The sequence below is a fragment of the Indicator indicator genome, chromosome 6, assembly GCF_027791375.1.
Source record: "Indicator indicator isolate 239-I01 chromosome 6, UM_Iind_1.1, whole genome shotgun sequence".
In the NCBI taxonomy this organism is placed as follows: domain Eukaryota; kingdom Metazoa; phylum Chordata; class Aves; order Piciformes; family Indicatoridae; genus Indicator; species Indicator indicator.
In genome coordinates, this window is record NC_072015.1 from 5,168,384 (window position 1) to 5,195,531 (window position 27,148).

Consider the following 27,148-nt stretch of genomic DNA (forward strand, 5'->3'; position numbering starts at 1 on the left):
AGGATGAAGTGTAATAGCATTTAGGAAGAAAACTAACACTATACTGGGATACTTTGATATAAATACTTTTATTTAATGTGTATGAAGACCCTTGGCCTTCCTCCAGCAGTGAACTCTGAGTGTTACTGGTTATTTGCCTCACAGAGTTTTGGAGAAGCCTGATTGAACTGAGTAACGGTTTGTGTATGGCTCTTTTCCCTGGGCTGTACAAATATACTCTGCCTCTTACTTACCTTGGACAGCAAAATTAAAATTAAAGTATATGGCAATAGATAGGAGTTTGATTATTTTAGTGTGCTAGGACCTATTCATTCTCTGCAGAACAGGAATAGTTGTCACTATATCTGTTATATAATCTGGGACTCTTTCATAGCTGTCTAAAGACCTTGAAGACTTGCATAAGATGGCACTCAAGTCTCCAAGTCCTTGTGATGACAAGGACAATTTCAGCCTTGGCTCATCTACATCTCAGCTTTCAAAATAAGGAAACCCAGACTTGGCAGAATTTTGTGTTTGACGTTAGGACAGAAAGCTTTCCTCCACTTGAATCTGCAGAAGGTGCTTAGGTAATGTAGGGCAGTTGTGCACGAAAAGAAATTACGTCTTGGAGCAGTAGTTGAGTGAATTAACTGCTATGGAGCTGTCATAGTTATTGATATGAATTATGAAATAGTAATAATATTTATTAATACAAAAAATATTAATAATTTTTAAACAGCGTATATATATATATATATAAAAATATATACATATATGCAGATTCTAGTGTACGATTGTGGGTATAATTCCATAAACTGGTACAGTTTGACAATTTTGAACCAAATCAGAAAAATACAAGTTATTCGAGAACTAGAGTGTCATCTGCCGCTTGTCCACTAGAGGGCGACTCAGCAAGACAGCTGGTGGCTGAATGCAGCGGTGAGGCTAGGTGTCCGGGCACATACGACTGAAGCAACCATTCAAAGAGACTTAAGCCAATTTTTACTCACAAATTATGACTCTGGCCATAACCAGGCACTGCTGCTTTGCAATCCACAGATTACAATACTACACGGGCTAAAGTGCGGGGATTTTAAACAGGACCAAAGGCTGCTTTTCCTGTTTCAAGGGTTACGGGGCAGCTGGGTTGCCCTGGCACTTGGGCTTTCGGGCGTGGAGCAATGGGCGGCTCCTTCTCCCGTGACTTAGCAGCCGGCACAGGAGTGGCTGGGCGCAGTTCTGGCTTTTCGAGCAGTGGGTGCACGGACCGGCTTTGTGCTTGCAGCAGACATGCTTAGCACTGCCGAATGGGATTTGGGCAAGTTATGGTCGGCATTTGGCTTCCCGGGTCTCTGTCCCTTCAGGGCGTGGTTAGGCAGCTTCTTCCTACCAGTGGGACTGTAGATGTGACACTAAGCTGGCTGTTGCTTCAGTGTAGCTCATGCAAAGGACTCTTTGCTGGTTCCCGGGTAAACTGAGACACAATAGTACTTCCCAGGTAGCAGGCTTCTCTCCAGACTGCAGACAAAGGCAGAGCAAGCACAGAGGGGAAAGCTTGTGCAAGGAGCAAGAACAGAAGCAGAGCTCAAAAGAACAAAATAGCAAAAGAGCAAGTTGTTTACAATTTTGAGTAATATTTATAATTTGCTCGAGGCTCGAGCCAATAGTCAAACTTGATCAACACACCATTTGCCTATGGCAGAGCATATGGCCAGAATGTGGAAGAAGCACAAGTACAGCAGAAGCATCCCACACAGTGGGAGCTGCTTTTGTTTACCCCAACAAAATAGCTTGGGTTGTTTACCCAGGCTTGTTGATGCTTGGCCCTTTGTTTTCTCAGCTCTGGGCTGAGTACCCTCTCCAAAAGGGAGGGGAAAGGGGGATCTGAGAAAAACATATAGGGACATGTTTTGGCAATATTTGGGGCGTAATTCTGGACATAATGCAGCCTTTACCACAGGAGCTCCTTTTTTATTATCTTTATATAGCTAATCTTGTAGGGAAGGAACTTTCTGTCCCATGTGAGGTCTGATGTTACACAAGACAATAGCAAAACTATCCGCTGTCGTGACTACTAAGAAGGAAGCAGTTATTTCTCCTGTTTCCAGATGTTTCAAGATGCTGTTAAGATTTAGGTTAATGTTAAGATAAAAGTGTTAAGAAAAAAATTAGAGCATAAAGATATTAAAACAAGTGCTTATATTGTATTATTAATAACCCAAGCCATAAACTTCAGGTTTTTATTTGTTCTTCTAACTTATGCATTCGTTTTGATTATAGAGACATAATTAAGATGGGTAATTGCAAACCCTGTGTTATTAGTAACATATTCATGTACTAGTAGCTGTGGTGTTTTACAATATCAAGCTCATATGTAATGCAAATTATCTATTTAGTTGGAAGGATATCACTAGAGCCAAATTAAATTCTCTGATAAGCACAGCTATTCATTAGTTGGCTGTACATTATCTAAAAGCCACTTGTATCTCAGTAACAAAATTGGAATATTATCCTACCCCAGATACATTAGCTCTCGACAGCTTAATACACAAGTTTAACTAGATCAGCTGAGACCATTTTGCTTTTGAATTTCCTAATTAAATTGCCACTGGCACATCTGTCTCAGAGGTAGTTTCACTGAGCTTCTCACCTGCTGCAAAATCTCTTTCTTAGGGGGACTAAGGTCTACTTCTGAAATGACAAAAAGCTAAAAGGAGTTTTCAATTGACAGCTGGGTAAGCTGCCCTTGAATTGATTGTTTTATACTGTTGTATTTTAAAATGCTCTGCTAGTGGTAGATTGGGTGCTGAACATGCCTGAGATCTGTCTCAGGTATTTAAATTAAAATAAATAAAATATTGACTAAGTTGAACTCAGTAGCTCACTGAATTAAACTGAAGTGCTGTCTTCCCGTTTCAGTGAATGCATTTGTAGGGATTTATTCCAGTTTAAACCAATGCTTTAAACTCTCCACTTTCAGTCAATTGCTGCAAATTTGTGTGCATAGACAAAATCTGAGAGGTGCTGTAACGTTAGTCTGAAACTTGTGGGATGATTTTTACTTTTCCTTGAACACTAATTTCCTATGTGATCTTCCAGTTTTCTTGTACACTCAGTTAGCTGATAGACCAGCATTAGGGGGAATGTGGTAGGAAGGGGGAATGTGGTAGGAAGGGAGGAGGTGGTAGGAAGGGGGAAGGTTTCTCTGTCCGTAGCCCTCAGTGTTTCTCTTCACAAATCCAAGGTAGGATCCTGCATCTGTGCCTGCAAAGGACTTTGGCCTGACAATTTCAAAACAAGTAGAAAAATAACAGAGGACAACTTCCTTCTCATTGTTTCAGCGTCACATACCAATAAGGCTGTGCCACTAACTGATGCATAATTCCAGACTGGTAAAACAGTACAGTAGTTAGGATAATAGCCTATTAATCTGAGTAGGAAGCTTTATCCAGAAGATAGCAGTTTTCAATGATCCAGTAGTTCATGCGTATTTGGCTTTTAACAGCCACTGAGTCCTCATTTACTACCATTGCACAGTACCTTTCATTTAAGTTAGAATCATAGTATCATAGAATTGTCAGGGTTGGAAGGGACCTCAAGAATCATCTAGTTCTAATCCCCTTGCCATGGGCAGGGACACTTTCCACTAGATCAGGTTGCTCAGAGCCACATCCAGTCTGGCCTTAAAAACATCCAGGGATGGGGCTTTTACCACCTCTTTGGGCAACCTGTTCCAGTGTCTCACCACCCTTATGGTGAAGAACTTCTTCCTAACATCCAATCTGAATCTACCCTCCTCTAGCTTGGATCCATTCCCCTTAAACTTATCACTACCTGACATCCTAAAAAGTCCCTCCCCAGCTTTCTTGTAGGCTCCCTTCACATACTGGAAGGTCACAATAAGGTCACCTCGGAGCCTTCTCTTCTCCAAACGGAACAACTGCTTCTCAGCCTGTCTTCACAGGAGAGGTGCTCCAGCCCTCTGATCATCCTGGTGGCCCTTCTCTGGACACCTTCCAGCATGTCCATATCTTTCCTGTAATAGGGGCTCCAGAACTGGACACAGTACTCCAGGTGGGGTCTCATGAGAGCAGCGTAAGGGGGAGAATCACCTCGCTCGACCTGCTGGCCACACTTCTCTTGGTGCAGCCCAGGATACGATTAGCTTTGTGGGCTGCAAGTGCACACTGGTGGTTCATGTTGAGCTTCTCACCCACCTGCACCCCCAAGTCCTTTTCTTCAGGGCTGCTCTCAAGCCAGTCACTGCCCAAGTTCGTATTACTGATCTATTTTAGAATGAATTAACATTCCTGTTCTATGCATATGGACCCTGTTTAGTGATTCATATCAGATAAATCTACTGGTTTGAGTATTAGTAGTCATTTATTTCAGCAAGAACCAGTGTATATATGTGATTTGAGGGAAAGAACAAGCCTTTAACTTTATTCTGTTTATGGCTTTATCTGATTTAAAAACATACTATGTACAGTAGTAAAAGCTAGATTATTTATTTCTTAAAGTTTCACTGTTATTCTTAGCCATTAATTAAAGCATACATGGAGATAAATATATATTGATCCAGTGAATATGGTCCACTTCACAATCACAGAATCACAGAATTTCAGGGGCTGGAAGGGACCTCGAAAGATGATCTAGTCCAACCCCCCCCTTCCAGAACAGGATCACCTACACCAGATTACACAGGAATGCATCCAGGTGAGTTTTGAATATTAAATGGGTTAAATTCCTCATCTAAAATATTCTATAATAAAGCAAATATATTGTAATTGAAAGAAGCATGCACAGTAACAAGCAGAAAGAACAGAGGTACTCTTAGGGGTTCAAATTTATTTGGAATAAATAGCACTGGCTTATACATATTTTCTTTGTAGTGAGAAAAGGTGTCACTGCTATGATCCTGCAGGAGCCCAGAGCTTTGAGCTAAATTTTCTGCACCTTTTTAAAAGTGAGATTTCAAGTCATTGAGATAAAATATAAACTAGAAAATCAAACTTCTTAAAAGGTAGAGGAAATAGAAAATGAGGTGGAAATAAAACAGGCTTATAAATCTCTATCTTCCTACAGTTTTGTGTTCTTTCAGGGTGAGTCCTTTTATCTAGTCTTACTTTCAACCCAGTAAGTTGGTGGCTTCCTAAATAACAGCAACTGCTATACAGTCTAGGCTGATTGCCCAGGACAAGGCTTACTTTCTCCCTCATGGAGCTGTGGATCTGCATGTTCACTGTTTGCATGAGAAATCTTCCAGCCTCTGCTGGATGAGCCTACCTGCCAGCTCTCTCCCTTATTATAATATTCTTAGTATCCTTTGGCCTTCTGCCTGCATCCTTTTTGTTTTAATGAGCAATAGCTTAGGATATTATTTAAACCTTTTTAAGATGCATATGGTCTGTTACATGTCCTCCCTTCTTTACATCTGAATTTCTGTCCTGTGAACGGAACGTGTCCAAATTCTGTTGCCAAATACTGGAGTTGTTGTCTCCTATACCAAGGTTCCACCTCCCCTTAAATCCCTTTTTCACTTGCAGTGTGCCTATCAGACCAGAGCTACATGAACTCCTGAGGTGGATACTAGTAGGAACACATATCTCATATGATCAAAGGAATATATGAGAGTGCAAATTGTGCTGAGTGTTCTTAATGAAGGTACGGCCCTCTAGCACACTTAGCATCCTGTTTTGTTGGTGTATTGTGTGCTGGGTAGGTAATTGCTTGTGAACTAACGTAAGACTAGAAAATTCCAGGTCCTGTATACAAGAATCTTATATGAGACTTAAAATTCATGGCAAGAACCAGAACAGTCCATAGCCAAAATTTCCAGAGCTCTCACCTGAGATCTGGAAGACCAAGATTAAGGTCTGCTCCAACATACCCAGCCACAAATTTCCCATTTGCAAAAAATCAATGTGGAAATAAATAACACTGTGTGGTCTTCATCTTCCCTGAAGTTCTTCCCACAGCTGGTCTTGGACTTCTCTGTTCTTTTTCCTCCTTCTGACTTACACACTATTCTGTGAGTGACACTGAGGAATAAGTACTGTGTGTAGCAGACCACATGGAAAATGTTTTTACTTGACCATTTTAAGCATCAATGTATACTCCAAACATTTCCCAGAGCTGGAGGGAATAAAAGGCAGCTGTATATTTGCATATTTTAGTGCAGGGAGACTGGGAGCTCCAGTGGGGAGGGACTTTTTAGGATACCAGGTAATGACTAGGACTAGGGGGAATGGAATAAAGCTGGAAGTGGGTAGATTCCTACTGGATGTGAAGAAGAAGTTCTTCACCAGGAGAGTGGTGAGAGCCTGGAATGGGTTGTCCAGGGAGGTGGTTGGGGCCCCATCCCAGGAGGTGTTTAAGGCCAGGCTGGATGAGGCTCTGGCCAGCCTGATGTAGTGTGAGGTGTCCCTGCCCATGGCAGGGAGGTTGGAACTGGATGAACCTTGTGGTCCCTTCCAACCCTGACTGATTCTAGGATTCTGTGATTCTATGTGAGCAGGGGCAAGAGTGTATTCACATAAAACTTTCCCACAAATAAATGTCTCTATAAAGTGGACTTTGAAACAGATAGACAAATATAGAGCTTTAACAGAGCACACAATTACAGAACATTTTCAAGTCACTGGTATTGGGGCTCTCCTAATTTTAGGACTCGACATTCTCTTGAGTTGGGTTAAGGTTTCTCAGAATGGTGCCGCTGAATTTATCTTAGTTGTCCTGTCTACCCACACTTAAATCTTACCAATTCTCTCAGGAAAAATTCCAGGTGATTTGCACTATAATATTCTTTTGGGAAAGAGATGAGAGAAAGATCACAATGTTCTGAAAGAATTTTAGCTAAAATGATTAGTACGGCCGGCATAAAGGATGCCTGTGAGTTGTTTCTCTAGTTATGTATTACTACTCACAACACTGGAGTGCACACTATAAAGATTTATATGATTTTTAATTATTAGTATCAGTTGTGTATGCATCCATGTCCCTGTGGGTAACAGCTATAAATATTCTTTAGTTCTACACCTCTGCAATGATTTAATTTGAGAGCACTGGCTTCACTCAATTTATGCCGATGCATGGCTGCTGAGCTTTTGGCCTGTACTACCTCACACTGCCTTTAACAGGGCTAGATTAATTAAACTGAAAAATATACATTGTCCATGAAAGCATTTCAAAGACAAAAAAACTTGAAACTTCATTTTGTCTTTCCAGACAAAAGTTCACACCCCTCAATATGTTAATGAGGAAAATCAAGTACATGCTAAACATACCAACCCCATTTCGTAGAGAGGTCTGCTGCCTCCCTGCTGCCCAGGTAAGGGACATTGCAGGTAAAGTTCCCAACCTTGTGAGTCCTTCAGACTACTTCTGATCTTTCTTCTGGGCTTTCAGGTGGGTAGTGACGATGTAACAATGAGAGGCTCACAATCAATTAAAAGAGACTTCAGAACCTTAGGGCAACTGCTAAAGGAATCAGGAGCTCAAGTTGTGTTCTCCTCTAACGTCAGGGATGGACAAGGGAATATATAGGAAGAGCCAAGAGGTCAATTCATGGCTCTGGGGCTGGTGTCATCCACAGGGCTTTGGGTCCTACAATCACAGCTTGGTTTACAAGGCACCAGAGCTGCAAACAGCTAATGGGATGCACTTGTCCCAGAGTGGGAAAAGGATCCTGGGGCAGGAATTGGCAGGGCTTATTGATAGGGCTTTAAACTAGATTTGAAAGAGGAAGGGGTTAATAGTCTTCTGCTGGCCAGTGACAAACAGAGGGGCAGCTCACCAGCGGCAGAGGGATGGAGAGCTACTGAGGGCTCTCCACTTGCTGCCCTGAGGCCAGCCACGAATGATGCACCAGGACACTCTGTGGAAATCAAGGGGAGTTAGCACAAGAGGAGGACAGGGCCAGCCCAGCTGAAGTGCCTCTATGCTGGGATGCCATGACATAGTGGCTATTACTGACACTTGGTGGGATGATTCCCGTGACTGGAATGTAGGGATAGATGGGTACAAGCTCTTTAGGAAGGATAGGCAGGGAAGGAGAGGAGGAGGTGTTGCCCTCTATGTCAGTGACCAGCTGGAATCAGTGGAGCTCCACCTGGGGAAGGCTGAGGAGTTGGTTGAGAGTGTATGGGTTAAAATTAAAGGCAAGACAGGGGAAGGAGATGTTACTGTAGGGGTCTGCTCCAGGCCACCTGACCAGCAGAGCCAAGCAGATGAGGCCCTCCACAGGCAAATAGAAGCAGCTTCCAGGTCACAAGCCCTGGTCCTCATGGGGCATTTCAACCACCCTGACATCTGCTGGAGGGACAATACAGCAAGGCACCAGCAATCCAGGATGTTCCTGTATTGCATAGATGACAACTTCCTCCTCCAAAGGGTAGAGGAACCAACAAGAGAAGGTGCTATGCTGAACCTTGTTCTCACCAACAGGGAAGGGCTGGTAAGCAATGTAAGGCTCAGAGACAGCCTTGGCTGCAGTGACCATGAAGCAGTTGAATTTAAGATCCTCAGGGCAGCCAGGAGGATGTATTCTCAGCTTATGACCCTGGACTTTAGGCATGCAGACTTTGATGGCTTCAGGGATCTGCTGGCCAAAGTGATGTGGGACAAAGCCCTAGAGGGAAGAGGGGCCCAGGACAGCTGGGCAGTATTCAAGGACCACCTCCTCTGTGTCCAGGAGCAACGTATACCAACAAAGAGAAAAGCAGGGAAGAATGCTAGGAGGCCTGCCTGGACGAGCAAGGAGCTGCTGGACTTTAAAAGGAAGCTCTACAAGGAGTGGAGGAAAGGACAGCTGGAATGGCAGTATATAAGGAAGCTGCCTGAGCAGCAAGAGCCCTGGTTAGGAAAGCCAAAGCACAGTTTGAATTGAATCTAGCCAGGGAGGTTAAAGGGAACACTAAGAATTTCTACAGGTATATTAATGGTAAAAAGAAGACTAGGGAAGGTGTGGGTCCCCTCAGAAAGGAAACAGGTGAAATGGTCACAAGGGACCTGGAAAAGGCTGAGTTTCTCAATGACTTCTTTACCTCAGTTTGCACTGCAAGGGCCTCCAGCCACACTCCTGGAATAGTCATGGAAGCTAATGGCAAGAACCAGAAGGAAGAACTGCCCATCATAAATGAAGATCAGGTTCATGATCACCTGAAGAACCTGAAAGTGTTCAAGTCCATGGGACCCGACGGGATACACCACGGGTACTGAGAGAAGTGGCAGAGGAGGTTGCTAAGCCCCTCTCTATTATATTCCAAAAGTCCTGGCAGTCTGGGGAAGTCCCCACTGACTGGAAAAGGGGAAACATTACTCCCATTTTCAGAAAGGGGAAGAAGGAAGAACCAGGGAACTACAGGCCAGGCAGTCTCACCTCTGTGCCTGGTAAGATCATGGAGCAGATTCTCCTGGAGGCACTACTGAGACAGAAGAATAGTGAAGAGGTGATTGGGTACAGTCAGCATGGCTTCACCAAGGGCAAATCCTGCCTGACAAACCTGGTGGCCTTCTATGAACAGGTGACAACATTAATAGATGAGGGGAGAGCAACTGATGGCATTGACCTGGACCTGAGCAAAGCCTTCGACACCGTCCCACACCACATCCTGGTCTCCAAACTGGTGACACATGAGTTTGATGGGTGGACCACGAGATGGATAAAGAACTGGCTTGATGGCTGCACCCAAAGAGTGGCTGTCAATGGCTCCATGTCCCAGTGGAGGCCAATGACAAGTGGAGTCCCTCAGGGATCAGTCCTGGGACCAGTCTTGTTCAACATCTTTGTTGGTGACATGGACAGTGGCATTGAGTGCACCCTCAGCAAGGTTGCTGATGACACCAAGCTGTGTGGTGCAGCAGACAGGCTGGAGGGAAGGGATCCATCCAGAGGGACCTGGACAGGCTGGAGAGGTGGGCACAAACCAACCTCAGGAGGTTAAACAAGACCAAGTGCAGAGTCCTGCATCTGGGTCGAGGCAATCCCAAGCACAAATCCAGGCTTGGCAGGGACTGGCTGGAGAGCAGCCCTGAGGAGAGGGACTTGGGGGTGCTGGTGGATGAGAAGCTCAACAAGAGCTGTCAATGTGCACTTGCAGCCCAGAAAGCCAACCAGAGCCTGGGCTGCATCAGGAGAAGTGTGGCCAGCAGGTCAAGGGAGGTGATTCTCCCCCTCTACTCAGCTCTGGTGAGACCCCACCTGGAGTACTGTGTCCAGTTCTGGAGCCCCTATTACAAGAGGGATATGGACATGCTGGAATGTGTCCAGAGAAGGGCCACCAGGATGATCAGAGGGCTGGAGCACCTCTCCTATGAGGACAGACTGAAAGAGTTGGGGCTGTTCAGTCTGGAGAAGAGAAGGCTCTGAGGTGACCTTATTGTGACCTTCCAGTATCTGAAGGGGGCCCTCAAGAAAACTGGGGAGGGACTTTTTTAGGATCTCAGGTAGTGACAGGACTAGGGGGAATGAAATAGAGCTGGAAGTGGGGAGATTCAGGCTGGACATGAGGAAGAAGTTCTTCCCCATGAGAGTGGTGAGAGCCTGGAATGGGTTGTCCAGGGAGGTGGTTGAGGCCCCATCCCTGGAGGTGTTTAAGGCCAGGCTGGATGAGGCTCTGGCCAGCCTGCTCTAGTGTGAGGTGTCCCTGCCCATGGCAGGGGGTTGGAACTGGCTGATCCTTGTGGTCCCTTCCAACCCTGACTGATTCTATGATTCTATGATACATGACTCTGTTACTCAATGTTCCTGTCAAATCATGCTAATCACCTAGCAGATGGGGACCACCTGGGCAGGGGTATGGAACCCGTGAGAGGGATTTTTCAGTGTGCTGCCTCTGGCATTGGGGAGCACATGTTCCACTGACACTGGTACCAGGGTGAGCAAGGTGGGGTGCAGTGTGGGCCAGCACAAGGCAGCACCAGCAGCAGCAGCTATGACTGGGGTGAAGCCAGAGGACAGTTGAGAGACTGTGGTCATTTTTCTCCACACAAGACACAGATACCTTTCTTGGTGAGAACTGCGCCTTCAGTCCACAGCTGAACTTCTTCTGTGTTATGGTTAGAGAAGAGTGGATTTAGACTGGATGTTAGGAGCAAGTCCTATACCATAAGCGAGGTGAACGCTGCAACGGATTGCCCAGGGAGGTAGTTGAGGCCCCATCCCTGGAGATATTTGTGGTCAGGCTCGAAAAGTCTCTAAGCAACCTGATCCAGTGGAGGATGTCCCTGCTCACTGCAGGGGGATTGGACTAGATGACCTTTGGAGATCCCTGCCAACCAAACCATTCTATGATTCCATTGCAAAGGTTTGCAGCTCTGACTTCATTAGATATTACTAAGGATTTATTAATCCAGAGACCATCTTGCAGTCAGTTACTGTCAGTTTAGAACAATTAAGCCATTTGGTTGTTTTAACTTCAGAGCTATGTCAGAGCAAGTCCTTACTGAAGCACCAAAAAGTGGGGCAAAACTTAATTTTGCCAAGTAGTTCCAGCAAGAGTCCTGGGCCCTGAGACAGGCAAACACCAGGGTTTTATCTGAACACAGCACCCTCTTTTTCCTTTCTTGATGAGATAATGGAGAGGGAAGTAGTATAACCCTCCACATTAGGAATCCCAGACACAGAACAAAGGCAAAAGTAAAAAGAAGAGCCTCTAAAGAGTATATGACTATTTTGTGCTTGAATCTGCACATTGACCTACCTGTATCTCTCATTTGGATGCATTCAATGGACAGGGAACAACACTGAATGAATAATTGAAAACAGAATTGTCTGGAATATAGATATTGGTATAAACTCAAGATCAGATTATTTCAAGGCTTTTGTGGAGGTATGGTGTTTGGCAAATACTTAAAAAACTATCACAGAGAAAGTCATCCTATGTTTGTCCTACTTCTCATACTTTTTTCCCATAATGTTTCTCTAGCAGCTATCACTGGAGACTAGACAGTGGGCTAGATGGGCTTGTAAAACCAGGGGCATCATCTGATTGTTTGTGACTTTAATGTAGTTTCTTATATTGAGAAACACAGGAGATGTTACAGATCTTTGTTTATTTTGAACCTTGATGCAAGATTTATTGAAGCCTATAGGAACTATCCAATGGCTTTAGTGGATCTAGCTGTTTCAGTTCTGTGGATGAAAAAAACATTTCAAATTTACCTATCAGAGTCTAACAAATAAAACCAAATTTATAAATGACAATCACCTTCTGTTGGTTCATTTTCCCTTTGATACTTTGATGTTGAAATCTATTTATTCATACTCACTTGCAGAGCAGCTGTAGCTTCCCTGTCTTCCAAATCATGCTTCCTGGTTCCATCTTGGTGTCAGAAGCGTGCAGTCATTTCAATTTTCTGACAGCATTGAGTTAGCTTTCAGATCTCTAGTACCTCAACTTGGTACTGAAAGCACCAATTCTATACCAAGTCATCCAGGACTTGAATTATTTCACATCATCTTTCTTCTAATCCTCTATAATAAGCAGTGTTGTACAGAGGATACTAGGCTAGAGGAGAGATTCAATATGAGTATGGCAGTTTCTGTGTTCTCATTTAAGTACTGGCAAAAAGTAAATAGATGCCCACTATATTTACTTTTTTTCCCAAAAGGGAAAAGAGGTGGCAGATTGGTTGAACTGAAAGAAGGGGTATTGTTTCCTCTTTCCCTCTCCCATGAGTTGTGCAGGGTCTGGTCATACACAGCTTAAAAACCACTATGTCCACTTACCTTTTTTAGAAAGAGTGGGTTGTATATCTTGAGGGCAAAATCCTGCATGGTTTTTACCCTTTTTGGAAGATCAGCTCACTTTTCTCAAGGAAAAGGAAGGCATCTTTAACTGTCATAACTTCTTTTCTTACATCTTTGCTTAGCACCACCAAAATATATTCCAAGGCTACAAAATGCTGCTCTCTCATGCCTTGTTATACTGCATCAGCTACTCTGGAGTTGCAGAGTGGTCAGGGTCAGCTCCATACAAAGATATTTAGCTGTGTGAATGCCTCTCATGCCCTGGAGGATTCAGTGGTGGTGGAAATGCCTTTCCCCACCCCTCTTGAATTCCACAATGAGAGTAAATTAACCTGGTTATGATTAATTATGTATTTCTATTAAAAGGGAAAAAGCTTAAGCACAATTGACTGTAATCAATAGTTTCATTGAACAGAGGAAATAATCCCTTGGATCCAAATTGAATACAATTGTTATGGATGGATTTCTCATTTAAGGTTTTATAACAAAAGAAAATTGGTGAAAAGGGGAGAAATGCCAGGTTTTGAAGTGCATTGCAGCAGTAACTATATATTGTGATTTCGCTTCAGTAAGAGTGGGATGTGCTTAAACCCTGTGTTTGTTCTCCACAACCAGCTATCAGCTTTGCTGTACCTAGTGTTTTCATGCCAAATGCTCACACCTAGATCCACAGGGGCCAGGGCCTGCCCCCAGCCAGTCACAGCCAATTCTGACCAGCTGTGACACCCTGGTGAAGGGCCTGTTTGTGTGCTAACGCAGGGGAAGGGGCTGTGCAGGTGTATCCTTGTGTACATTTGAGAAAGCGAAAATAGGGAGACATTCTGGAGACATGACTTGGGATGTACTCGTGGGAGCAGTTAGCCCGGAGGGACTGCAGCCTGCAGGTGGACAATGCTGGGGCAGAGGAGCAGGGAACAGTTGGAGCAGTGGAGGAAAGCAAGGGGCATGGAGGAGAAGCAGGAAGGAAAAGGCCCCAAAACTCCTGTGCTACATTCGAAGACTGAGTGCAGGGCAAAGCTGGAGCTAATGTTGCTCTAGGAAAGTAGGAAGGAGAAGGACTTGAACTGAGCCTCAAGAAGGAGGAGGAAAGTGTTTCCCTAAGCCTTTTAAAATATTTTTTCTTTTTCTGCCAGTGCAGAAGTTTGTGTTAATTGGCAATGAATTAAGTAATATTCCCTGAACTGGAAACTGTTACCCTGCAGCACTGGCTTCACTTGGGTTCAAGGTGAATCAACTCTCCGGCACTGTGAGACTGTCAGATATTTCCCTTGCATTCCCATTTGCTTTCCCCACGTGAAGGGCACCTCCCTTGTCTGATGGCCAAAACTGACAGAGGTGAAACTGAAAAGACTCTGAACACGGGTTGCCAGTAGAGGCTGGAGGAAGACTCTGAATGCTGGTTGCCAGCAGAGCCTGGCACTGCAGATGGCTGTGACTGTAGTGGCTTTTGCACAACTGGGTGCCCACATAGTCATCCTGTTGGCTGGTTGTTTTGCAGACCTTTCTACCTGGGATGTTTTGAAAGCATCAATTTCAACTGGAGACTTTGGAGTCCTTGGGCAGTGTTTTCCTAGTTTCAAGAGCAGTGTGCTTCTACTGGGAACTGCAGTATGGCAAGGTTGGTGCAGGAGCTCAGGGCCATGAAAACTTGGGGATGGCCACCACCAGGTCAACAGCACATATAAGAAGGCTGTCCTGGTGCATCCTGGTCCTGCAGGCTTTGGGTGCCAAGGGACTTGCGCTTGTTATCTGAAAACAAACAAACAAAACAACCAATTCATAGCTTCTGCAGAACACCTTAGGCTAAACAAGTTAAACAAGCAGGCAGCATGGGAACCAGTGAGACTTTCTTCTGTGTTAGCTCATCTGTTCTGATGTTAAATTGCAGAGTAAGTTTCACCCTTTGAGGGAATGATGAGCCTAACCTTAGAATAGACGTTTCATGTTTGCTAAGCAAGCTGTGTAAGTTGGGCCTTTACCTACGATTTCTCACATAATTTAAATATTTTCTCTAACCACCTATGACAAAGTCACTCTGACCTGACAAAATACAGGTGTGTTTAAAACATAGGAATGATAAGAAAAAGGATTTTTGTACAAGTGACATGCCTGACATAAAATAAATGAGAATAATCTGTGTGCATTTCACTTGTATCCATCCTGATCCCTGTACCTCTGAAATAAAATTTCAAACCATATAGATCTTTGAACATGAAATATTATGGGAGTAGAATCACTCTTGGCTACTGTCTTGTAACCCATCTGGACATCTGTTAGCCCTGCTGACTCATGTCTGTGAGGTCTGTTGTATCTCAGCAGGATCAGCTGTAATGTAAAGATGCTACATTGTCACAGGTCAGATTTAAGTTTGTAGCTAAGATTTGCAAGCAAGGTATGTGGGCTGCAGAAAAATCTGCAACAGATGAATGAATTTCAACATAATTCCAAAATGTACTGAAACTTTTGGAATACCCTGAAGTCACTGTGTCTTCATGTGATCTTATTGAGGGATTGAATTTATCATATTAAGATTAATGTCTCCATTCCCACAGACTTCTATGGAGAAATAAGTCTTACATCTTCCTTTAAGTTATTGGTTTAAGCCTGGGCAAAGAAACAGAGGTTAGATACAAATTTTGTTATGGAATTTTGGAAGATGTTTCTGATGTTGTCTGATATGGCAGCCTCTTTTTTTAGGCTGCTAAATTTTGTGATGAATGTAATTCATATTAAAAGGTGAATAATAAGCAGATGGTCAACTGAGGCATTATCAAAGAATGATTTTATTGGAGGACTTTGATAGTGATGTTAAAGGAGATTGTATTTTCAGTGAACTGGATAAATGTCTAATGCTTAGAAATCAGATGTAGAAATAATGTTGGTAAAATCTGCCAGTGTCACATAATGTGAAGTAGTAAATGACAAGTACTCAGATAAACCCACCCAGAGCAAGCAGAGAAAGGGTCCATTTTGAACATCAGGAATTTTGGCTCTGCCAAATGTATACACTGAGGGAAAGGACTTTGCTTAAAGAAGAGAAAGCTCCAAGGAGACCTTATTGTGACCTTCCAATATCTGAAGGAGGCCTACAAGAAAGCTGGGAGGGGACTTTTTAGGGTGTTGGGTAGTGATAGGACTAGGGGGAATGGATCCAAACTAGAGGAGGATAGATTTAGATTAGAGGTTAGGAAGAAGTTCTTCACCATGATGGTGGTGAGACACAGGAAGAGGTTGCCCAGGGAAGCAATGGAAGCCCCATCCCTGGATGTTTTTGAGACTGGATGTGGTTCTTGGCAGCCTGGTCTAGTGGAAGGTATCCCTGCCCATGTCAGGGTTCCAACCCTGACAATCCTGTGATTCTGTAAACATGAGATTTGGTAATGTTATTCCAGTCTTCATTAAAACTGAAATACTTTTGGTTTTGACAAGATTGACGGGAAAACCCCTACAGGGAGAGATCAATGAGATGCTATTCCAAAACAGGTCAATAAGGATATATCAACAGAAAAAAATAAGTATGCTTTTCAATGATGAGAGAAATAGTCTGTGTTGGAAAAAATTGTCTAGAAAGATTTTGATTCTTCATCCCTTGAACATTTTAAACCTTTGGAGAAGAGCAGCTGTTATTCAAGAAGGAAATTTGGCATAGATCTGATGTAGAAATAACTGCAGAATGCTTTGTTACAGAGGATGTCAGTCAAGATATTCATATCTTTTGTCTTTCAAATATATACAGTCCCCAAATTTTGATTCTTCTAAGGACTTTTCTTGAAAAAATGTTTGTGTACTGCCATTGACTAACGCAAATCAAGTAAAACTGACAATTCTATTTGTCAAGAACTTACAAACTCAACTGTTGTTCTAGATGGGAATGAAATCCAGTCTGATCTGGGTTATATGAAACAATTAGCTGTTTTCTGCTTGGTTGCTTTTATTTTACAGCTTTTTAAGTAAAGTGAATTCAGACTGTAGCATTCTGCAAGTAGCAGAACAGTCAACATGGCTTAATTAGAGTTATTTACAAAATACCTTCTAAAATGTGATTTCAAGAAAGCCTACCTGATTTTTAAGTCTGTGAGGTTGTCTATTGCCATTAATCATCCTTCTGTGAGACAAAATGTTCCAGCCAGCTCTACTTGTACCTTTTTTCACTCCTAAGATACACGACTCTTGGGTCTTGCACCACACCTTTTTACTTTCTTAAGGAGAAATTAAATGTTAGCTTTCTGTTTAATTGCATTTAAAATAGATTTTTTTTTCTTTCTTTTATAAAAAGATCTGCTTGTAGCTGTTCCTACTGCTTCCAGTATTGACTTAGGTTGTTACAATCCTTTCTCATGTATATGAAGCATAAAGTTCTGGATTCTGCAGTTAAGGAACCAAATTACTTTGAAGGGCAGTATCAGTGAGTCAAGCCCAAGCTGTATGTGTGTTTGGATCAAGTTACCAGCAGAACTCACCAAGATGAAAATACTGAGCTGCAGGGTGCACCTCAGGGACACTGAAGTGCTGGATTGTGTCCAGAGAGGAGCTGGGTGAAGGGTTTTGACGTAAGTTTTATGAGGAATGGCTGAGGGAACTGGGGTTGTTTAGTCATCAGAAGAGGAGGCCAAGGGGAGACCTCATTGTCCTTTACAACTACCCTCAAAGGAGTTTGGAGTGATGTGGGGGTCAGTCTCTTCTCACATGCCACAAGTGACCGGGTAAGAGGAAACAGTCTCAAGATGTGCCAAATGACGTTCAGGCTAGATATCAGGAAAATTTTCTTCACAGAAAGGGTTCTCAAGCATTGGAACAGGCTGCCCAGGGAGGTGGTGGAGTCACCATCCCTGGAGGTGTTTAAAAGATGCATGGATGTGGTGCTTAGGAACATGATTTAGTTGTACTGGCTTAAGCAGTAGTTACGGGATTGTAAGCTCTTAGTTGAGTGGTTGGACTTGATCTCAGAGGTCTCCTCTAACCTCAACAGTTCTATGGTTCTGTGGTAATTTTATTCAACTCATCAGTTTTATGTTAATACAACCCTATAATACCAATAGACGTACCCTTAGTTTACACTAGTGAAGGAAAACAGGATGCCAAGCACTTTAAGGAAAAGAATGAAAATCAAATCTATTTTTCTCCACTATAGCTCCAAATGGAGCTATAATGAAGGCACCACATGCTGAAGTTTCCATCTGCATCTAATGTGCAAGCTCTTATGTCACCTGCAGACTACTGTGTTTATGGTTGTACTGCAGAACAACCGGTTCACCAAAGTAATTTGTGTGCCTGAAGATGTGTAATGTTGCTCCAAAAGGTGCTGTAAAGACCAGGCAGCCCATGCTTTCCTTCCTGGCATCGCTCTCAAGGTCTACTGGAAGGATCAAAGAGCATCAGTGGCAAAAAAAATATGAAAAAAGTGTTTTTTAAAGACTTTAGGTAAGAAAAGTTTAAAACATTGCATATGCCTGGAACTGTCAGGTTTGCACCTACAGATTCGTTAATAAAGTTGCTAAACACACTCCTCTTTTGTAAGTGTGAAACAGGTGTTTTGACATATAGTGAATGAGTGAGTGCACCTGCAAGCAGGTTGAGGTTTGTTGCTATCATTAAAGAAAAGGTTTTATTCCTTGACCACTTTAAATTCTATGGCTTTCTCTGTCAGTTACTTTAATGAGCAGCAGTACTACACCACACTTGGAGATAAAAAGACTACTGATATGTGGCAGGAGCTAGAAAATTTTGTATATGCAGGAAAACACAGTTCAGGAATGTAAAAGTAAGGGAATGACTCAAATTCATGGCAACAGTAATGTGTTTCAATCCTTGTTTGTATTGCAAATACATGTGATAGTTATTTTCACAGTGCCAGTATCACTTTTGCATCAGAATGAGATCAGTTTATACATTTTGTACACTAGTAGAAGCTTTGCCAAAACTTCTGTGATGCTTAGATTTAGGTATCACAGAAGTGGTAAGAGAACTGAACACCAGTTCTGTTCCTTCGAGGAAAAGGTTGAAAGTTTTGGGTTTTCAGCCTGAAGGAGAGATGTCCCTGGGTAGACATAATTTTGGCCTTTCAATACACAAAAGAGGATTATGAGAAAGATGGGGATTTTTTCAAAGGCTGTAGTGACAGAAGAGGCAAGAGCTTTAAACTGAAATAGGCTAGGTTTAGATTGGACATGAGGGTAAAAAAATTATATTGAAGGTAGTGACACAATGAAACAGGATGTGCAAAGAATTTGTGGATGCCCCATCATTGGAAGTGTTCAAGGTCAAGTGCACTAGGGCTTTGAGCAACCCAATCTTGTGAAAGATAAATATCTATCCTGGTATTTCCATTTGTAAAAGACTCTTTCGTGCATTTTGAATATTTTTTCTCTGCAAAACATCAAATATCATCTCTGTAATGGTTTTGTTCCTCAACTGTGAATTTATCAGGGGAGAGGGGAAACAAACTCTAATTTGACCCTTTTGGCACTCTCAAGGTAACAAATAAAGTGATAGAAGTCCTTGCCACTTCAAACCATATTTGCCTTGACCTCACTGGAAGCAAGTTTTACCTTGGAGAGCAGGGGAAATCAGCTGACATACTAATAATGAAGTGTTTGGTTTGCTGGTTACTGTTACTAGGAACACAGGAAGTTTAATCCGTCGTGTGCTGTGTATTTGCTACCAAGCTTTGGGCAGCTGTAAAATCAATTAAAAGTTTAACATTAATCAAATTATATATCTGAATCTTACACATTTTAAAATATTGACCTCCTAGCCTCAGTTTTATCATGAAAGGAAACTCTTGTGATTATTGTTCAGCTTCAGTCTTAATCATTCTTTTATTTAATATAATAAAATTAGGGTGGAGAAAAGCAAGATCATACAGAGTATGTAAAAAAGTCTATCCATATGGAGGTTTTGAAATGGTCTTGCAATAAGGATAGAAAGTCTCCCAATAAGCATAGTGGGTTTAGAGCCTCAGCATTTACTCATTTATCTCCCTTGATTTGTGCAGTTTAAATTGGACTGAGGTCTAGCACAGGATTTGTCATCTCTATAGGAATTAATTTGTTAATGTCGTTTATTTACAAGCACTTTTGGTAAATTCTGTTAAATTTCCACAATAAATTATTCATTGGAGCTCTATTAAATTCTGTTCTGTTCACTTTCATAAGAATGCTGGAGAGCAGAAGTACCAGAGAGGAATGTAGAAATAGGTGCATTACAGGTGGGTTTTTTTTTTGTTAGACTCTGAACTGAATGCTTAAGGGGCAGAAGCTGCACAAAAAAATAATAGGCATTTACTGCTCTCTACACAAGAACAAGGCTGTGGTATTTTTCAGTCTGCCTGCAGTGTTTTTGCTACCCAACAAACTACCATATCTTGGTTTTAAGTAAAGGCTGGAAGTCCGTCATAGCCTCCAAAAGGACCTGTTCTCTTGCAGCTAAATAAATGACTCAGTTTTTCCTTTAATCTTGCTACTTTTGTTAGTGCTTTTGTGTTAAGATAGTGTTTTTTTCACTGTGTTACAAAACCTCTGTTGAAAATGATGCTCCAGAGCCTATGGCTGAACTTATAGCATCAGGGCTCCTTAGAACAACATGGGCAGTTTAATTAAATTGAGGGGGAAAATGTAAAATAGATAAAAAAATGTCTTCCCCTGAAGTATATTGCGCTAGACTGCTCAGGACCCTGGAGATGTGTTAAATTAATCTCTACAGATGTAGACAAGGCTGCAAAATATTTTCAGCCTAATCTGAACAAATGTCATTCCTGGTGAGTGCTCTCACTCAGTAATGCTGAGACCACAAAAGGGTGGGAGCATTCAGCTCTTTGTAGACACACAAAACTCAGGGCTCTCATCAGTGTTAAGCCATTTGTGCTCAGTTAGTTCTGATGTGGTGCAGCTGTGTTGCCTTGGCAAAGAACTGTGTGAGGACAGGCTGTGAGATGCCTTTCTCCCAGCCCTTTTCTTACTCAGGAGTTATGGTTACGTTCAGCCCCTTGCGTAGATCAATGGATCAAAGATCAAGGGATCAAAGATCAAGGGATCCTTGTTTTGGTTATGCCTGTGCCTGACTGTGGACTTTGCTGTTCTTAACCTGATCTGACTTGTTGACTTCTTGGTGTCAGTGATCCAGGCCCTCTCTGCTTTCTGTGTTCAGCATCCCACAGTACTGTGCTCTTTACTGATCAGGGATGAGGACACTGTTCATGCCTGCCTTGCTGTGATCCTCAGCCCCTGTCTAGGTTTTCTGTAAAGCGCAGCCCACTCTTGCAGCTCTGTGTAGGAACTGAAGTGTGATCGTGCTTGCTTTTTGCTGATGCTTCTTTTTTTAATGACATCATGTTTAGCCAGAAGGAAGTTATCTGGCCTACTACAGCTCTGGTTTGTCTTTTTTCAAATTGCTTCCAAGAACAAGACACAGTGAATATGGATTCTGACCTTATGTCTTCCAACGCAGGGATTAAGACATGGCTGTTGTATATTAGACAAGGCTTGCCCTATTCCTGATTAAATATTCGTAATAGTAATTACTTGTTCACATTACAAAAACGTCCCGCATCTCCCAGCTAAGATTAATGCTTCATTCTGCTAAGCAGTACACAAATAAAAACACCCCAGAGAGGAGAAAATACACAGCTGAGAGAGCAGACAGGATACAGGGAAATAAATAGAGCTGATCAGGGAACAAAATTTACAGTCTTTTAAAAAAAAAATGCCAGGATTTAGGGGAAAGTAAAAACATTCCAGTGTTGTCAGGAAATGAATGCAATTAATTAATTAATTAATTAGAGTAGGAAAGCTGAATGCTTCTGGCTGAAAACCTGCTGCTGAGCATTTTGGAAGGACCTTCTGTCACCACCCCTGCTAGCTGCCCAGTTCTCCAAGGTTCACTGCTGCCCAAATCGCTCAGCTATTGGACTGCCTGCCCATGCATACAGTCCATGTGGGAGGCATACGGTCCCTTTGCTGGTACCTAGGTGGCAAACTAGTATTTGTGTTGCAAAACTGCTCCATTTGGGTACCTGTAGTAAGCCTCTTACACAAGGCTTTTGAGGAGAGTGGCATAGAGGCCAAAAAGATGAGCAAGTGTTGACTATCCAGATGATCACAGGCTTCCTCATGAATTCCTGCCAAAGAAGAAAGAAGAACTTTTCCCAGCTGCTGTAAGTGCATCCCACCTGCAAGTGGAGTTAGGGTTATTGTGAGACACAGGTGCATATCAGCCTTCAGTGGGTAGGATGCATGGCTATGGTCGCTAGAATAAGGCACCACTGTGTACTGGAACTGCCACTGCCAGGTAGTAGAGACAAGAAAACATCATAATATAGTCGCCCTTGGTGGTCTATGTGAACTGTGGCTCTGCTGCCATTTCTAAATCATTGCTTTCTTACTTCCCCTAGGCTACAAATGCCTGAGAATATGAATCAGGCATGGCTAATGTAATGCAGTAACAAAAAGTAGTTCAGCGTTTACTGGGATACCTAGTGCTGGTATTTTGAAAATCAACAATTTACTCATCACTGATCATAGAGTATAGTAATTTAGGAAGCTAAACTGCTGAACTGATGATATATTACGTATTGTATTTATAATAATTTCTCTGTTGCCCCATGAATATAGGAAGCTTCATGAAAATGATCCCACTGAAAGGTGCTGAACGCAGGTAAGCCACAAAGAGAACAAGATCCTGGTCAAGAAGTGCACACAATGTATGCTGAAATGTGACTAATGTTCTTGAGAACATTATGGACAGAGCATGAGGAAAGCCATGACTGCATCTTTCGTTCCCGTTTAATCTATGCACTTTAATTTTTCAGATATATAAATAGACTTTCATTTTATTTTTTACAAAAGCCTTTCCATTTTTAATGTACAATTCCATTCTCATCATGCATGTATCCAACAGCTCAATCATCTCAAATGATCTTTTGATATAAATGGCAAAACTCCACAGAAGTCTGTGCAGTGCTATCCGTTTACACAGGCCAAACGCTCTTCTGTTGTTTATGGTTTGCTTTTCCAGTGTATTAAGTGCTGAAAAGCACAGCAATGTAAACAATCTGTATTTATTGTAGGTTCCATTTTGGTATAGTCCTATTCATTACACAGTATCATGTTGTTAGATAGTATTTATTCAGACTGGAAGGGATTCTGTCATCAAAGCTACCTTTTAAACTATTTGTTCTTTACAGATTCTTCCCAGGATTGGGAAATTAACCAGTTGTGAAATCACATGCAGGCAAAACTAGATCAGTTTGTGGCTTGATGATACAGTAAGTCTAGCTGAAGACTTACAGTTACCAGTTAAAAACATCCCAAACATCTCAACCACACAACCCAAAGCATTGGATTTGTGTTAATTCAAAGTACTGATTCAAATTTTTTGTTGTTGTTGAATGTATAGCATAATTTCTCTATCAGGCCAAGTACTGCCTGTCTTCTCAGACGTTTCATAAATGTAGAATAGAAATAGAGATTTGTTCTAAGCTGTATCGTGTTTTCTTTATTTCAACAGAATTGCATTCATGTCTGATGCAGATCTAATGCCTCTTGTATTAAGTCACTAATAATGTATAGTTCAAAACAAATACCTGTGTTTAGTCCCAATCTGGGGCTGATCTACAGCAGTTGCTCTATCACCAAATGACCCCTCTCCATCAGAGAAAGAGAAACATTAGAAACAAAAGAGCCACAGGTTGAAATGAAAACGGGTTTAATGAAATAGCCAAACTGATACCAATGCCAATATAAAATTATATTCATGCCAGCAAAGGTACATCAGTCTGAGTAAACAGGAAGGCAGGCATCAAGAACAGGAGCAGGAAGCCCAGGCAGGAAACTCTTCCTCTCCTCAATCTCCCCTCTTTATATGGAGTGTGATATTCCTGGTCAGATTATTGAGAAAAATCAAACCCATTGCATCATTTACTTGCTTTCAAAAATATGACTGCATCAATGGGAATCTTTAAATGTGATGGTTGTAAGGCTAGATTGCTGGAGACTGTCAAAGTCAAATTATCCTGTGTAGCACTGATTTGGGAGGATTGGTAAAGCAAATATTACACTGCTTTTCGGGTTAGAGAAACAAACAAGCTCTGGTATAAGATCAGTAGGAATTTGAGTGCTTAACTGCTAGGTTTGTTCTGATAGCACCTCCTAAAACTGATAAAACTTAAGTTCTTCAGAAAGTTCTTTTATTTCTTCCAGAAATTGCTTTCCAGGGGCATTTGAATGGATTGGAGCTTTCACAGAACTAAATTTAACTGTAGATCAGAGCTGCCTGGAAATGTAATTTTTCCTTTCAGTAGACATATATGATGCAACAATAATAAGAACTATTAGACTAGTCAGTGGTGTGAACATTTTCAAGTGTAACTCTGCCAGACTCCTGAAGTGACTTAATTTTATTGATACCTAAGACACACTGACAGATCAGAATTGCCTACAAAATGTATTTGTGCTTACAACTTGCTTCTTAAAAGGATTTTGGTGAGAAAGAACATAGGACAGATCATCTCAGAAACCATGTGAGTTCTTAGATTGCTGCTGAATTAGTGCATAGGTGGTGTTCAGGTTGTTTTTCCCATTGTGAGCTGATTCGAGCCCTCATTTCCTACAAGAACTAAGAGAAGAGGGAAAACAGAGTTTTGGCATAAGGGCACTGCCTGTAATCCAGCTAACATGGAGCTGTTCTTCTCAGGGACCTTCTGTAGAGGAGGTGTCTTGGTTTGAGCTGGGAGAAAATGTCTTATGCCCCAAAGAAGTAAACAAAAACATACAGAGTTGGAGGTGAAATAGAAGTACTATTTACAAACATAAACAAAATACAAAAGGTACCAAGGTAAAAGGATATTCATGCAGTCAGAACTGGCCCTGGCCTAGCCTGCCCAACACTAGGCCCCAGGGGGCCCTCTACTAGGCCTCAGTGACGCATCATAAATATCCTCCAGCCAGCCAAACCCCCCAGTGCTGCAAGCAAAAGCAAAACCCACGCATCTGGAGAGAGAGAAAAAGATGACCAGCAAGTCTGCTCCTTAGATAGCCACACGTCTGGAGAGAGAGAAAAAGATGACCGGCAAGTCTGCTCCTTAGATAGCCACGCGTCTGGAGAGAGAGAAAAAGATGACCGGCAAGTCTGCTCCTTAGATAGCCACGCATCTGGAGAGAGAGAAAAAGATGACTGGCAAGTCTGCTCCTTAGATAGCCACGCGTCTGGAGAGAGAGAAAAAGATGACCGGCAAGTCTGCTCCTTAGATAGCCACGCATCTGGAGAGAGAGAAAAAGATGACCGGCAAGTCTGCTCCTTAGATAGCCATTCGTCTGGAGAGAGAGAAAAAGATGACCGGCAAGTCTGCTCCTTAGATAGCCACGCATCTGGAGAGAGAGAAAAAGATGACCGGCAAGTCTGCTCCTTAGATAGCCACGCATCTGGAGAGAGAGAAAAAGATGACCGGCAAGTCTGCTCCTTAGATAGCCACGCGTCTGGAGAGAGAGAAAAAGATGACCGGCAAGTCTGCTCCTTAGATAGCCACGCGTCTGGAGAGAGAGAAAAAGATGACCGGCAAGTCTGCTCCTTAGATAGCCACACGTCTGGAGAGAGAGAAAAAGATGACCAGCAAGTCTGCTCCTTAGATAGCCACACGTCTGGAGAGAGAGAAAAAGATGACCGGCAAGTCTGCTCCTTAGATAGCCACACGTCTGGAGAGAGAGAAAAAGATGACCGGCAAGTCTGCTCCTTAGATAGCCACACGTCTGGAGAGAGAGAAAAAGATGACCGGCAAGTCTGCTCCTTAGATAGCCACACGTCTGGAGAGAGAGAAAAAGATGACCGGCAAGTCTGCTCCTTAGATAGCCACGCATCTGGAGAGAGAGAAAAAGATGACCGGCAAGTCTGCTCCTTAGATAGCCACGCATCTGGAGAGAGAGAAAAAGATGACCGGCAAGTCTGCTCCTTAGATAGCCACGCATCTGGAGAGAGAGAAAAAGATGACCGGCAAGTCTGCTCCTTAGATAGCCATTCGTCTGGAGAGAGAGAAAAAGATGACCGGCAAGTCTGCTCCTTAGATAGCCACACGTCTGGAGAGAGAGAAAAAGATGACCGGCAAGTCTGCTCCTTAGATAGCCATTCGTCTGGAGAGAGAGAAAAAGATGACCGGCAAGTCTGCTCCTTAGATAGCCACACGTCTGGAGAGAGAGAAAAAGATGACCGGCAAGTCTGCTCCTTAGATAGGGAGATATAGGAAAAGGGAGTAGAATAGCAAATTACAATATCCTCTGCCTCCCTCTGGCACTCTCCAGCCCCCTGGAGGCTCTATGGTTTTACAGTTAATCCTTAACTTACAACAAGAGGGAAGGAAAGGCAGTTCTGAGGCTGAACTGCGGTTACATCTTTCAGGAAGAACTTGTGGAGCCTGAGCCTCTTCAAGCTGATCTGAGTCTGAAAGCCAAGGTCTCCCATTTACCAGGCCTTACCATTGCCTGGTACAGGACTTGAGATTCTTGACAGAGGCAAGCCTCAGTGTGACTTGCTTCAACAACTCTGCTGGCAGAGCTGGATCTGCTTTCTGTTCTGCATAAAAGGGAGTGCTCTCCACCCACAGAAGCCAGAAAGTAACTCTGAATATCTTTTATTGAGATGTCTGAATTAGTTCGCTGAAGTGGTCCTTATGCAACTTTCTCCAGTATATCCTCTCAAGGAAAATCCAGGCAGCAACTTTCTCCTCAATATATTTCACTTGAACCTCTTTTACAAATTAAACCTGTATGGAATGGAGCACTCTGTCTTTCCCCATCCCTGCATAATCTGATTCTAAATCCCATTCAAGGTATCTGTTCAAGTAGAAAACACCTCAGAGACCAGTGAGCTGTGTTGGGTTGTGCTGTGTTTTTTTTTCTTCAAACAGCCTGAATTAATCTTCTACTGTTTCTTTCACTTACTGACAGTTCCTGCCTGTATCTCAAAATCTGGCTCTGCAATGACCAATAACTGAGCATCACAATTGATTTTCCGTGGTATCTCTCTCCCTTTTGCAAATTTGGCTCATTAGATACCTCAGACTCTGTACCATAAAATTCACGCTTGAAAACAATCTACACAAATGTGTGTAATTCTGTAATATAAAGAGCTGGCATTACTGTTGGATCAGTCAGGGATAATGCCTGTAAGCACTGTGCCTTCTTTGGATATTTATGATCTTTGGGGAAGTGGAGGCTGAGCAGATTGTTCTTGGGTTGAAAGGCAAACTGGCATAGTAGAGACAGATTCTTTTCTTCCTCTTTCATATTTTCTTTTTCCCTAGTTTAAACAGATTCATACATATAAGACTTTTTTCATCAGGTCTAATAGGATATTCTCAGCTTGACAGGGTGCTGAGCCACCTCATTTGAACTAGACTGTCACCAAAAAGGCTGGACCCCATGATCCTTGGGG

The 27,148-nt window shown here is 42.5% G+C and overlaps 1 protein-coding gene across 1 annotated transcript in view; it reads left to right on the plus strand.

Moving 5' to 3' along the window:
* LOC128967743 (RNA polymerase-associated protein LEO1-like) overlaps positions 1-25,958 on the plus strand; it is a 64,664-nt gene extending 38,706 nt beyond the window's left edge. The window contains exon 2 of the mRNA XM_054381949.1: positions 24,669-25,958. Coding sequence (XP_054237924.1) covers positions 24,669-25,958 — 1,290 coding nt within the window. The remainder of the gene's footprint in view (positions 1-24,668) is intronic.
* The last annotated feature ends 1,190 nt before the right edge of the window (positions 25,959-27,148 follow it).